Source organism: Orycteropus afer, unplaced genomic scaffold (genome assembly GCF_000298275.1).
Source record: "Orycteropus afer afer isolate SDZICR_OR568_19922 unplaced genomic scaffold, OryAfe1.0 scaffold00042, whole genome shotgun sequence".
In the NCBI taxonomy this organism is placed as follows: domain Eukaryota; kingdom Metazoa; phylum Chordata; class Mammalia; order Tubulidentata; family Orycteropodidae; genus Orycteropus; species Orycteropus afer.
In genome coordinates this window covers 6,513,770-6,527,496 of record NW_006921629.1, presented here as the reverse complement: position 1 = coordinate 6,527,496, position 13,727 = coordinate 6,513,770, and the positions used below count along the sequence as shown (strand labels likewise).

The following is a 13,727-nucleotide window of genomic DNA, read 5'->3' as shown; positions in this document are numbered from 1 at the left end:
TATCTTTCTGGTATTCTTTGCTTTCAGCCAAGATCTATCTGATATCAGCAATGATGTCCCTCATTCCACATCCTCTTCTGAATTTAGCTTGAATTTCTGGCAATTTCCTGTCCATGTACTGCCTGCAACCATTTTTGAATTGTCTTCAGCAAAATTTTACTTATATGTGATATCAATGACACTGTTCGATAATTTCCACATTCTGTTGGATCATCTTTCTTTGGAATGGCCACAAATATGGATCTCTTCCAATCAGTTGGCCACCTAGCTGTCTTCCAAATTTCTTGGCATAAACAAGTGAGCACCTCCAGCATTGTATCTCTTTCTTGGAACATCTCAATTGGTGTTCCATCAATTCCTGGAGCCTTGTTTTTTGCTAATGCCTTCAGCTCACTTGGACTTCTTTCTTCAACACCATTGGTTCTTGATCACATGCTACCTCTTGACATTGTTGAATGTTGACCAATTCTTTTTGGTGCAATGACCCTGCATATTCTTCTATCTTCTGATGCTTCCTGCATCATTCAATCTTTGGCCCACAGAATTGTTCAATATTGCAACTCAAGGCTTGCATTTTTTCTTCAGTTCTTTCAGCTTGAGAAATGCTGAGCATGTTCTTCTCTTTTGGTCTTCTAACTCCAGGTCTTTGCACATTTCATCATAATACTTTACTTTGTTTTCTTGAGCCACCCTTTGAAATTTTCTGCTTAGCTCTTTTGCATCATTTCTTCCATTCGCTTTAGCAATGTTCAAGAGCAAGTTTCAGAGTCTCTTCTCTCATCCATTTCAGTCTTTTCTTTCTTTCCTGTCTTTTTAATGACCTTTTGCTTTCTTCATGTATGGTGTTCTTGATGTCATCCACAACTCATCTACTGTTCAGTCATTAGCATTCAATATATCTAATCTATTCTCTCTCTCTCTCTTTTTTTTTTTTTTGGAGCTCTAGTGGGTCAAATCTATTCTTAAAATGTCAGGTGTGATACACTCAAGTTTGTACTTTGGCTCTCATGGACGTGTTTTTATTTTCTTCAGCTTCAGCTTGAACTTGCGTATGAATAACTGATGGTCTGTTCTTCAGTCAGCCCCGGCCTTGTTTCGACTGATGATATCAAGCTTCTCCATCATCTCTTTCCACAGATGTAGTAGATTTGATTCCTGTGCATTCCATCTGGTGAGGTCCACATGTATAGTTACTATTTATGTTGTTGAAAAAGGTGTTTACAATGAATAGGTCATTGATCTTTTCAAAATTCTATCATGCAATCTCCAGTGTTGTTTCTATCACAAAAGCCATATTTTCCAACAACTAACTAGTTTGGTTCCAACTTTTACATTTCAGTCATCAGTAATTATTAATGCATCTTCATTGCATGTTTGATCAATTTCAGACTGCAGAAGTTGGTAAAAATCTTTAATTTCTTCACCCTTGGCATTAGTGGTTGGTGCTTAAATTTGAATTATTGTTGTATTAACTGACTTTCCTTGTAGGTGTATGGCTATTATCCTATCACTGGCAGTGTTGTACTTCAGGATAGATCTTAAAATGTTCTTTTTGACAATGAATGTGATGCCATTCCTCTTCAATTTGTCATCCCTGGCATAGTAGACCACATTATTGTCAGCTTCAGAATAGCCAATACTAGTCCATTTGTTTTAGCTCACAAATGCCTAGGATATTGATCTTTATGCATTACATTTCATTTTTTATGAATTCTAATTTTCCTAGATTTATACCTTGCACATTCCATGTTTTGATTATTAATGGATTTTGCAGATTTTTTTTTTCTCAGTTTGAGTCATGCCACCTCAGCAAATGGTTGTCCCAAAAGTTTTACTCCATCCATGTTATTAAGGTCAACTCTACTTTAAGGAAAGGAGCTCTAGTGGTGTAGTGGTTAAGGCATTTGGCCACTAACCAAAAGGTCAGGGGTTAGCCGCTCTGCAGAAGAAAGATGGGGCAGTCTGCTTCTCCAAAGATTTACAGCCTTGGAAACCCAATGGCAGTCACTATGAGTAGGAATCCACTCAATGGCATGAGTGAGTTCTACTTTAAGGAGGCAGCTCTTCCCTAGTTGTATTTTGAGTGCCTTCTAACCTGAGAGGCTCATCTCCTGGCACTATATCAGACAATGTTTTGCTGCTATTCACAAGGTTTTAACTGGCCAATTTTTTAAGAAGTAGATATCCAGGTCCTTCTTCCTAGTCTGTTTTAGTCTGGAAGCTCCATTTAAACCTGTCCACCATGGGTGATGCTGCCCATACTTGAAATACCAGTGGCATAGCTTCCAGCATCATAGAAACACACAAACCACCACAGTATGACAACTGACAAACTAATGGTGGCAACATATATATCAAAGGGTTAATATCCTTAACATATAAAGAGCTCCTCTAAATAAATAAGGAGCTCTGGTAGCATAGTGCCTAAGGCACTTGACTGCTAACCAGAAGGCTGGTGGTTCAAACCCACCAGCCACTCCTCGGAAGGAAGGTTGGGCAATCTACTTCCATAGTGATACTGCCTCGGAAACCCAAGGAGGAGTCGTTATGAGTTGGGACCGACTCGATGGCACATAACAACAACAACTAAATAAACAAGACAAAAAAAGATAATCTCACAGAAAAATGGACAAAGACATAAATAAACAACTCAAATGAGCAATAAACAAGTGAAAATTTTTCACTTCATGAAAAATCAAGGAAATGCAAATTAGTTTAGGGCCTGAGGATCCCAGGGAGGCCCTGATGGGATCCACAGGAGAAGATTGTGGTTGTTGCCTTTCCACAGAGAGTCACTGCTTCTGTTGAGTGAGCTGCACTTCTCTTCTGAGACAGGATCCACCTTGGCCTCAGGAATGGGTGGGCTTAGGTTCTCCCTTTCCTATGGGAACCACCACTTCGTCACTGCATGCAGTCTGGGAGTTGAAGAAAGAACTTTGGGGATTCAAGAGATCTTGGACTGAGAAGGGATTTGCTTCTTATTCTCTGCCTCCAAACAGAACCATTGTCTCTTACTCTCATTACACCAGCCCATCAGTGTTCTCTCTGGCTGCTTCAGTGTTGGCTCTGCATCCTGTGGAGAGAGCGTCCATTTGGAGGTTTGTTCCTGAACCCTGCAGCACTCTGGTTTCCAGGCTTGCAGATGCAGCTGAGCTGGGCTCTGGTTTGGACAGATTGTAGCTGGGTTTCTAACAGGGGAAGCTCTGCCCCTCTGGAGACTAGAGATCAGAGCAGGTTCACCACTACTGAGCTCTACCCAGACCTGGAAGCCCTGGCTGAGAATGAAAATCCCTGGGGCCAATGTCTGCCATGTTCCAGTATGGGGTAGGATTGTGGAGACCCCAGGGGGATGGAAGGGCATGATTCTACCCTCAGCAGCCCCAGTGAGAAGACAGCCTCCCACCGTCTATCCACTTCCGCTGATGTGGGCAGGGCTTGTCTTCTCAAAGTGAGTTCTGAGATGGAGCCTGCCCTTTGCTAGGCCTTCTAAGTCTCACTTCTTGGATTGGTGGACACTTAAGAACATTTGCAAAGTAACATGGCAGAGCTGCCATAAGAGCTTGAGGCCCAAGGACCCGATGTCAATGAAGGGTCAGAGAGGCCAGGGTGGGCTTCCTGAGATGGGGACAGGCAATGCTTCAGCTGTGGATGAAGGAGAGCTCCCAGCCAGAGCTAGGAAGATATGTGGCAGGGGAACTGGTCTGAGAGATCTAAGCCTGTTCTGGTTGGCTGACCCCTTGGGAAATCCAGGGAATTTCCAAGCTGAGAGTGGGGGAAGGGGTTTGGTGGGGTGGTAGGATTATATTAAGAGTCCTGCTGGGTGAGGAGGGCTACTCCAGTGTTATTTTACTCCCTCCTGCTGTAGAAGGCATAATTGTGAAGGTGAAGGAAACAATGTCAGATTATGTGTGTATTTACTGGCTTAAAATGTCTGCTTAAATATGTTGTTGTTGTTATGTGCCATCGAGTTGGACCCGACTCATAGCGACCTCTCCTTGGGTTTCTGAGGCAGTATCACCATAGAAGTAGATTGCCCAACCTTCCTTCCGAGGAATGGCTGGTGGGTTTGAACCACCAGCCTTCTGGTTAGCAGTCAAGTGCCTTAGGCACTACGCCACCAGAGCTCCCTTGCATAAGTATACATGTAGCTATATGTAAGTGTGCAGTATCTATATTTGTGCTCACATGTGCCGCAGTGAGTGTGCTGTAAGTCTGTGCAGCTATGTATATGATTCTGAGCATACCCGTGTCCATTTGTTCATCCCTATGCTGTGTCTAATTGTGTGTGAGCATCTGCATCCTTGTGAGAACGCTTAGATCTGATACTGTGTGCACAGGTTTCATGCTTGTGTGGGTGTCTGTGAGCGACTGTGTGTATACCAGTGCTGGTGACTGTGTCCATCTGTCTGTATGTGTCTCACTGGGTATGACTCGGTATGTCTGAAGGGCTGTAAGTGCCGGTGAGTTACTTTGTACACAGGTATCTATGTCTGTGCATACCTATCTGTGGCTATGAGTTATTTTGTGTGTACCCAAAAATCCATGGCTCTACATATGTGTGACTATGAGTCTTCCCACCCTTAAGAGCAACCCATCTGAATCCTGTCACAATCTTTCCAATCAGACTGCTTCTCCCCCACCCCGCTTCAGGCCTGCCTCCTCACCCCTGTGGTTGGGGGCTCACCCTTTTGAGGCCCTCAGACTCCCTGCCCCTAGTAAAACCTCATGATTCTACTTACTGATCATGACTAATGGGGCTCAGACTGGGGTGGAGACTGCAGAGGACACCCTCTCCAGGCTGGCACCTCACCAGGAACTGCACTCATACCAGTCCTACCCCCACCTCACAGCACTGGGTATACTTGCCCTCTCCCACCTATGCTGCCACCGCTCCTCCTTCAGGAAGCAGCCTCCTTGAGACTTTGCAGAGACAAGGAAGTCATGGCCTGAGCCCCCACGGGGCCTACTCTGGAGCTGAAGACCCTAACCCCTAGAGCTGCCCTTGACCTGAGGCCTGGAAGCCTAGGTATGTGCATGCCAGAGAATGGGATGGACAGTCTTGATCCCACCTCCTCAATCTCCCTAGCAAGCTCCCCTCTTCCATCTCCTGGCAGGGCTCCATAGTTGCTTCCCTGGGCCCTCTGGTTGCCATGGTTGCTTGGGGGGGCGGTGCTGGCTCTGGCCAACAGGAGCTGGGAGAGAGGGAAACTCCCAGGGCCCTAGGGGAAAACAGTAGGAATTGGCTCAAAAATCCAGGTCTATCTGCTGAGCCTAAAATAACATTTGCCTAGGGAGGTCAGGACACTTATAGTAAATCATCTGGAAAGGGGCTTTGAGGGCAGCCTGTCCAGGTTCCCTCCAAAAGACAGGAGCCCTGGGCTTCTGATGCGCTCATTCATCCATGCAACACTCACTGTGCCTGACCCTGTGTTAGAAACTGGGGTCACAAAGCTGTATCAGGCCGACTCTGTCCTCAAGTTGCTTCCGGCCTCATTGATCTTCTCTAGCAAGTTCACTACCTCATAAGTTCTTAAGCTCCAGCTGTGCACAGATTTAGCTGGTTGGAGACACCCAAATCCTCGTCGCTGCCCTCCTGGAAGCTATGGTGAAAGGATATAGGTACCGAGGCAGGGAAGGTGCAGACCCCAGTCCCAGCGGAGGCCCATCCACCTGCTGCAGCGGAGTGTGTGTGCAGAAGGGCCAAACTGCTAGGCTGTCTGTACAAGCCTGACCTGGGCTGCCAGGGCCTTCCTTCAAAGGCTGGCCCAGTCCCTGCCGCTTTATTGCCCAGCTAATGACGGTGATTAGGCTGACAGGTGCCGCCTGCCCGCCTGTCTGCCCTGCTGCCTGCTGAGAAGGTGGTTTCCGAGAAGCTGGGTGAAGCCTGCCCCCTGAGCTCTCTCAGGGCACCCACTGCAGCCGACCCCTCCAACGTAGGGTGGGCTTGCATCTACCTCCTCCCTTGAGAAGGCAGGACCAACCCAGTCTTCATTTACTGGGGGGCTATTGTATGAACTCAGTCCACATCTGGCTCTTTCTAAGCAAGACAGAGGGCAGTGGGAAGGTGAGAAGGGGGCCAGAGACCAGTGTGTGGGGGTTGTGCACCTTGTGAAGCTCATCCACCTTTCCCCAGCCAACACTGGACTCTGGGTACCCATGCGGGATCTGCAAGGAGAAGTCAGCCTCAGAAGGGTCCTCCTTTCAGGTGGGGCTGGGGTTGCTCCTTAGAAACCCACTGCATTGTGAGAAAGACACTGGAGGAGCCTCACCATTCTGGGGCGAGCCCTCCCCATGGGGACTGTCTCCTGGGGCTTTGGTGGGGGGTCCCAGGTGTGGGTCTAGGTGGGGGCTGTGATTTGTGACTAAGCTTCATGAGTCAGGAATGCCAGCCTGGGGGGCTGGGGCCTGGATGGAGCCCCTTGCCTGACACCCCTCGCTCTCCTGGATGTCTGGCGTGTCCTGTCAGGATCCCCTGTCCCCTGGGGACAGCCATGTTCTCTTTTGCACAGCAACCCCCTCCCTTGGTGCCTTCTCCCCATCCCTATTCCAGCTCTGGGAGGGTTGAGTGAAGGCCCGGCCCAGGGAGGGGAGGGATCCAGAGTTAGGTCCTTTCTGGTTTTCTGTCTTCAGAGCTCAGCTTCTCTTTTCCTTTGGACATGAGGGTGATGGTAATTATTTCTTTTCTCCCACTGCAGCAGGAGGGAACTGGATGAGGCTCTTGGAAACTTCCATTGAGAGGAACTTAAGGCTTTCAAAAGGAAGCAGCTTGATCTTTAGTGCCACTGTCTACAGTGAGGAAGACGTAGGATAGACTCAAAGATGCACTTTGAAGAGATGTGGCGCTCCCAGAATGGATGATGGGTGTGGCATCATTCCCCCCCACCTCACCCCACCCCCCTTGCCAGATAGATGAAAAGTCTGATGTCCGTGGGGGCGTGGGTAGGGCAGGGGAGACTGCAGCATCTAGAGTGGTGTCTGGCCCTTGGCTCTACAGGCCATGCCAGTTTTGAGCCTGTTCCCTGCGACTCTCACCTGTATCCTTCTTTTTGCAGTCTGCCATTTTGGGTGGGGGTCCATCTTTCTGGGCACCCAGCATGGGTCAGCCTGCCTCCCCTGGTCTGGTGGGACCGGTTTTTCCAGCTGGAGGAAGGGTCGGTGAGGAATTGGCAGGGACAGAGGGTTTTATGTAAATGCCCAGGGAGTGCTCTGGGAACAGGAGGCTGGTTTTCCCAGAGGCACGCAGGGACTGGCAGTTCCCAATTAGACCGGCCGGGTGATGTCAGCTGCTTCCCTGGGTGGCTGCACCCACTCCAGTTGGCCTTGGCAGGGGTGCTCCATCATTACCTTCTCCCTTGGGCAGGAAGGGTGCCAGGGGGCTGGCATGCAGGGCAGAGGCCAGGCCCCTTCCCACTGTGCTCCCCAACCTGGGACTTGACCACATATGGACTAGCCTGGAGAAGGTTGTGACAAACCATCCCAGAGTCACTGAAAAATACTTTAATGTGGCTAATACCTGAATCATCCCCAAAACCATGAGAGGGTAGGGAGACCTCAGAACCTGGGCCAGTCCCAGAGGCCATTCCCAGGGCAACCGCTGGTAGGCTCTCCTCCCCAACCCACCCCAACCCTGAGTTTCAATAAATACAGTGCAAAGGGGTCTGGTCATCAAGTAGCGAAGATAAAAGTCATGGACGCCAGAGAGGGGGTGCTGCATTGTCTGTGAACTCACACACATGCATGAGCTGTGCACATGTACACTGTCAAGTGCACACATCTTGAATCGTGAGTATACAAATAACCCGCCTCTAAGACAAGCTCACATCACACACCACCCTCACATACATATATATACATAGATACACATACTTTCCTCAGACACACAGAATTGCACACACAATCTTCCTTACAGACACACATCCGACAATGTGGACCTTTCTCTCAGCCCTTGGCCTAGGACCTGGAGCTTGGGGTGTCCCCTCTTGGCTCAGAAGAGGGGAAATAAGAGTGAGTCTTTCTGGGTTTGGCTAGGCTGTACCTCAGTCTAGGGACTAGGGTTGTGGTGTTGTGAAGTTGGGGGCAACGTTGGACTGGCAGGAGGCTGTGGTGTTGTCGACGTGGGCCCAAGAGGGGAAGGTGTACAAGTTGAAGATGGGGAAGCTCCAGCTGTTGATGGCCAGTGTGATGACCAGCACCCCAATGATGTTGAGGAGGAATCCTGCTCGGGCCTGGTGTGAGGAGAGTCAGTTTGATTTTGTAGGTGCTGAGCTGAGAAGGCATTCACCTCCCAAATGTTCTGGGGAGCTCCAAGTCCTCCCACTAGCAAAATTCTCCCTGGGAAATCCTCCCTTGGAATTACTTCCATCACTAGGCCTTTGCTTGACTCCCGGTACCAACAGGAAAAAGGAAGGCTCTTTGTGAGTATAGCACCCTGGGCCTTGTCCTCCCTGAGCCTATCTCCCTGGCTGTAGGTACCATATTCCTCACATCCTTCCATCTGTCTCACCTGACTGGGGCAAGTAAGGGCCCCAAAGATGTCGCAATTGAGAGGTCATGTCCCAGTCTCCCCCCACCCACAGTATCCCCGATTCAGGGCCACCCTCAACTCTGAGAATCTCACTGGTTTGGGCCTGCTTTGTGGTCCGCCAAGCTGAAGAGACAGAGCAGGAAGGAGTGCTGAGACCTTCAGCCCTCCCTGCCACTCACCATATCCGACACTTTGAGGCCCCCGAAGGAGAAGACAATGGCATTGGGTGGGGTGGCCACTGGCAGCATGAAGGCCAGAGAGGAAGCCAAAGTGCAGGGCAGCATGACATAGAGTGGGTGGAGGCAGATGGCCCGAGCCTGCATGGGGAGATGTAGGGCTGAGCTGATCCTGTCTCCAACCCAGAGTGGGAGCTGTGCCCCCAATTCCCCTGTTTCCTGCTTGGAGGAACCCCTGCCCCCCAGACACACATACACACTCTGGTCATGATCCCATCACTTTTGCCAGAAGGCACTGTGTGACCTGGGAAGGGCCCCTTGACCTCTCTAGAGGGGATGAGTGTGCTGCCCTGCCCTGTGGGTGTGGTAAGGGGAGGGACCCATAAAACTGATCTCAAAGGGGCTCTGGGGGTGTCATCAAAGGCTGTGGAAATGCACCTGGGGAGGAAGGGGCTAGGGACGCTCTGGGGAGCAATTTCACCTTGTCACCCCAAGAATGACCAGAACAGAGGCTGGGCTGGGGAGTGGTTGAGGCCACCAGCGAGCCTCATCAGGATGCTCAAGGGGTGATGTCACCAGGGGTAGGGTGAGTCAGGGGGTAGTGTGCCTTGGGGCCCAGGGTAGCTCACAAGCCTAGGGAACAGTGGAAGCTCAAGGGTCATCTCCCAGAAAAGGAGGAGGTGCTCAGAACCCCTGGGTGGGTGTGGGCTGGAGGGCTGCCTGGAGGCAGTGTCTCTGCAGGACCAGCTCACCATGGAGGCCAGGATGGGCAGGAAGAGTGTGGTGGTGGCCACATTGCTGGTGCACTCAGTGAAGGTGGCAACCAGGAGGCAAATGATGAAGGCAATGGCAGGAGCAGGCACTTTCTCCAGTGGGGTCAGTTTGTCCCCGAGCCACTTTGACAGGCCTGAGAGCTGTGAACAGAGGAGGGTGGTATGTGAGAGGCTGAGTTACCTGGGGCCCCAGAGTCCTCTGCAGAGTCTAGGCAGCTCTGGGGGCAAGATAGGGCCCTTTTTTCGCTCTTGGAGAACAGTTGGGTGTGGGTAGAAAGATTGGATGAGAAATTCAGAGAGGGAGCCAAAGAGCCTTCTTGGGAAACCTGGGGCTTGGTGGGAGTAAAGATCTTTGACACCTCCTTCCCTGCCCCCCCCCCACTCACTCCCGCCCTCCTGACCTCTCTTGGGAAGTTCCTTGACAATCTTAGCCTGTTCTCTGCTCCCTCCAGCCCAGTGGCAAGGAGAGTGGAGGAGGACCCTGGTAGAGGCTAGAAAGAGACTGTCAGGAGGATGAGGCCATGCGTAGGATCAGAAGAACTTCGAGGCCTTCATAGCATACTGGCTTCTCATCCCGCCTTGCCCAGATCTGTAATGCCAGTGGGCTGGGGCTTGTACAATACTGCTTGCCCAGTACTTGGCACGGTTGAAGCTCAATGAGTGATTTGATGGGTGAACTAGTCACAGACCCAGGAGCCCCTTGCACCAAGTCTTAGCTCGAAGAAGTCTCCTTCTGTCTGCGGTGAATGAGCTCAGCTGGGACACTGAGGCCCAGGGGGAGCTTCAGGGATTTCCTTTTGGAAGAAAGCTCTGAGAAAAGATGGACAGATCTGGATGTGATCATGGCGCCCTCTAGTGGCTGAGGTAGGCAGACTGAATTGGTTGAACACTGTTGTTATGTGCTGTTGAGTTGACCGACCAACCGTGACTCATAGTGACCCATCCTTGGGTTCCCGAGGCAGTATCACTACAGAAGTAGGATTGCCCAACCTTTCTTCTGAGGAGAGGCTGGTGGGTTTGAACCGCCAGCCTTCTGGTTAGCGGTCAAGTGGCTTAGGCACTATGCTACCAGAGCTCCTAGTTGAACACTAGCAACTTGGTAACTTGTGGCACTCTGTCAGGCATCTGAACTGGAAGGAGTGGTGGTCCGGGGATGGGGTGGTTAGAGGTGAGAACAAGTTTCACCCTCTAGAGAAGTTAGCTTTCCTTTTGGCTTTGACAACCTCAATGGGAAGAGGTTCATACAACTTGGGGTTTCTTTCCCCTCCTTCAGACTGGCCTTAATTTAAGTATTCCCAGCTGCCACGAAGCCTCTGCTCACAAGGGCAGCTCCTAAAAGGAGATAAAGTCTCCCCTCTTAGGATAGAAGGAGAGCTCTTCTGTCTCTGCCGCAGGGTCTCCTTCAAAGAAGCTGAGGAGGGGCTAGGGGTTTCTCACCTCACTGCCCTTGGCCAGTGCAAAGCCACCACCCAGCAAGAACACAATATTCCAGGGCATCTTCTCGTTCACCGTCTTCCAGTTGAGGAGGGCAGGAGGGGCCTTCAGTTTCCTTGGATTTTCTACTCCCCAAACAGAGAAAAGGGCGTCAGTCACCAAGAGAGAATGGCCTTCCATAGTGGCTAAGACACTTGCCTGCTAACCAGATGGCTGGCGGTTCAAACCCACCAGCCACTCCTCGGAAGGAAGGTTGGGCAATCCTACTTCCGTAGTGATACTGCCTCGGAAACCCAAGGAGGGGTCGCTATGAGTCGGGGCCGACTCGACGGCACATAACAACAACAACAACCCCTGAGTTTGGGACCTCCCTGTGTGATTCCCTTTCAAAGCCTAATACATTCAGAAGGGGATCCTCAGTTCTTCAATATCTTGGCTTTGCCACTGAGTCCCTGTGACTTTGGCAAGTCACCCCAGCCTTTCTGGGCTCCATCTACTCCTGCCAAGTGCAGTCAAAGGTCCATGACATACCTGAAGGTAAGGGTTGCCCAGATGAACCCAGAAGCACTTTCCTGTCCCAGACCAGGTGCTTACCTGGGTCCTGGGTCAGCCCTGGGAACTTGGAGGGTATGATGAACAAAATTATGCCGATGAAGATGGCCACTGTCCCATCGGACAACATGCTGTGGGGTGGGACAGGGAGGGCAGGCTTAGTGGTAAGGGTAACTCAGGGGTGGCAGAGAGGGGACACTTCCACAAACATGCCAGCCCCTCCTGGGACATTCCCACCTCCCCAGTGATACTTTTCATTCTGCATAGGGGCCCTGCTCCCTTCCCTCTTCCACCAAGTGTGTGAACTCCTCCGTCAAGCAACTCTCACCTTTCCCCCTTAGCGTTGGGAAAAGCCAGGTTGCCCCAGCCAAGGAAAAAGCCTGGCTCTCGGGTGAACCAGAGCAGCACCAGGGTGACAAAGAGAATGGTGACAGCCTTTTCTGCAAAGGTCATGGGGCCCAGCAGTTTGTGCTCTGTCTGGATGACGTGGAAAGCTGCCTTCTCTTGCTCTCGTGCCTCTCCCCCAATGCCAAAGTTCTTCCGGAAGCTGTAGGCAGAGGGGCAGGGACAGCTCATGAGGGCCCTCTACCAAGCAGGGGAGCAAGGGGCTTCTAGTGCCTGTTATGTGAAGACTACGGAAGGCACCTTAGGTCAGTACACTAAGGACCTGGATCCATCCGAGGCTCTGGAAGAGTAGAACACTCTCAAACAGCCATTTAACAGGGGCAGGGCTGGGACAGGCTTGGGTGGAGGAAGCTGGTTTCCCCCTGCTTGGCCCTGCTCCATCTGCCCCATGGACCCCCTTTCCCTCCAAGGGTTCTCTTCTGCTGAGCCCTCCCTTGCCCAAGATGAGGAGAGAGCCTAGCAGTCCAGACCCCATACCTCCGCCTGGCCCTGAATCACAGCTCCTCTCCTCCAACACCCTTTCAGGAAATTTTTCCCTCTTCTACCTGCTTCTGGGTGTCCCCTGCCCAGTCTGAGCCCCACCCACATTGTCCTCAGAGGCACAGGGGGTTGTGGGCCACTTCCTTGTGCTGCTTACTTAACTTGTGTTGACATTTAACTTTCCACTTCGGTAAATCTCAACTCCCTTGTTGGACTATGAGTTCGTCAAGGGCAAAGACCATGTTTTACACATCCTCAAACCTCCCATGATGCCTTGCACTGTCTCTTTGACTATCACCTTGCCTTGTAATAGCCCCTAACCTCAATTCAGTCTCCTCATGCCTGCCCAAGTATTTTTTTCAAAGAATAACCCTCATGCTTAAAAACTTGTAATGGCTCTCCATTGCCTGTGGAGGAAGGGCAAATAACATAGCACTTACACCATTGCTACCCTAGCCTGCACTTATAGCAGACATCACTTATCAATCACAGCACTTGATTCCAATTGAGCCCAGAAGGGCTTCACAATGATTTTCAACTCAGAGCTCCAAAGAGCTACTACTATTTACCTAAGTTTGGAAGTAGTAATAAAACCTGTTTGCTACTGGTGGCCTCAAAGACAAGGTCCAAACTGTAACATTCTCCATAATCTGCCCCTGTCTATTTTTCTAGCTACATCTCCTGACAAGCTGTTTTGCACTTTATGTTTTAGCTATGGAGAACTAGAGTTTCTACAAACATGTCATGTTCTTTCTTGTCTCTGTGCCTTTGTACAAGCTGTTTCTGTTGCCTGGAATGCCTTTACCCCATTCTCCACCTGGCTGACTTCTAGTCCTGCAAGATTCAGCTCCAGCATCATCTCCTCCAGAGGCCTTCTGGAGTTCCATTACCCTGGGCTGAATTAAGCCCTCTCTCCTCTGTTTTCTCTTAGTACCTGGCCTTCCCTCTGCTATGAACCCAGCATGTATCATCATCACCTCCAAGGACAGGCTCTGTGCTTCATACCTTCTACCATTCTCAGTGACCAGGATGGGATCAGGCATACAGTAGGTACTCAATAAATGTGTTTGTAATTGAACACATTCAATGTGTGCTCATTAAGCACTTATTAAATGTCTGTGGAGCATTATGGGAAGGGATGCTATGGGAAAAAGTGTGGTCTAGGCATCAGGAGACATTGTTTTCAATACCAGTGCCAACAAATCTAACTGTGTACCAAAGGGCAAATCTCTTTCTACTCAAGCCTCAGTTTGCTCATCAGCTGAATGGGAAGCTACTCTTCACTGGGTTGCTGGTGACCAAAATGGGTATCTAAGTGCCCAGAGGGGCCTTGGGAAGGAGAAGTCATCCCACTGAGGTCATAATTATATCATTTTTTTATAA

The 13,727-nt window shown here is 50.3% G+C and overlaps 1 protein-coding gene across 1 annotated transcript in view; it reads right to left on the bottom strand.

The window, feature by feature from the left end:
• Window positions 1–8,048: 8,048 nt before the first annotated feature.
• Window positions 8,049–13,727, bottom strand: part of SLC13A2 (solute carrier family 13 member 2) — a 30,216-nt gene continuing 24,537 nt past the window's right edge. The window contains exons 7-12 of the mRNA XM_007937366.2: window positions 11,788–12,006; window positions 11,502–11,590; window positions 10,911–11,032; window positions 9,453–9,614; window positions 8,704–8,841; window positions 8,049–8,225 (exon numbers count right to left, since the gene is read on the bottom strand). Coding sequence (XP_007935557.1) covers window positions 8,049–8,225; window positions 8,704–8,841; window positions 9,453–9,614; window positions 10,911–11,032; window positions 11,502–11,590; window positions 11,788–12,006 — 907 coding nt within the window. The remainder of the gene's footprint in view (window positions 8,226–8,703; window positions 8,842–9,452; window positions 9,615–10,910; window positions 11,033–11,501; window positions 11,591–11,787; window positions 12,007–13,727) is intronic.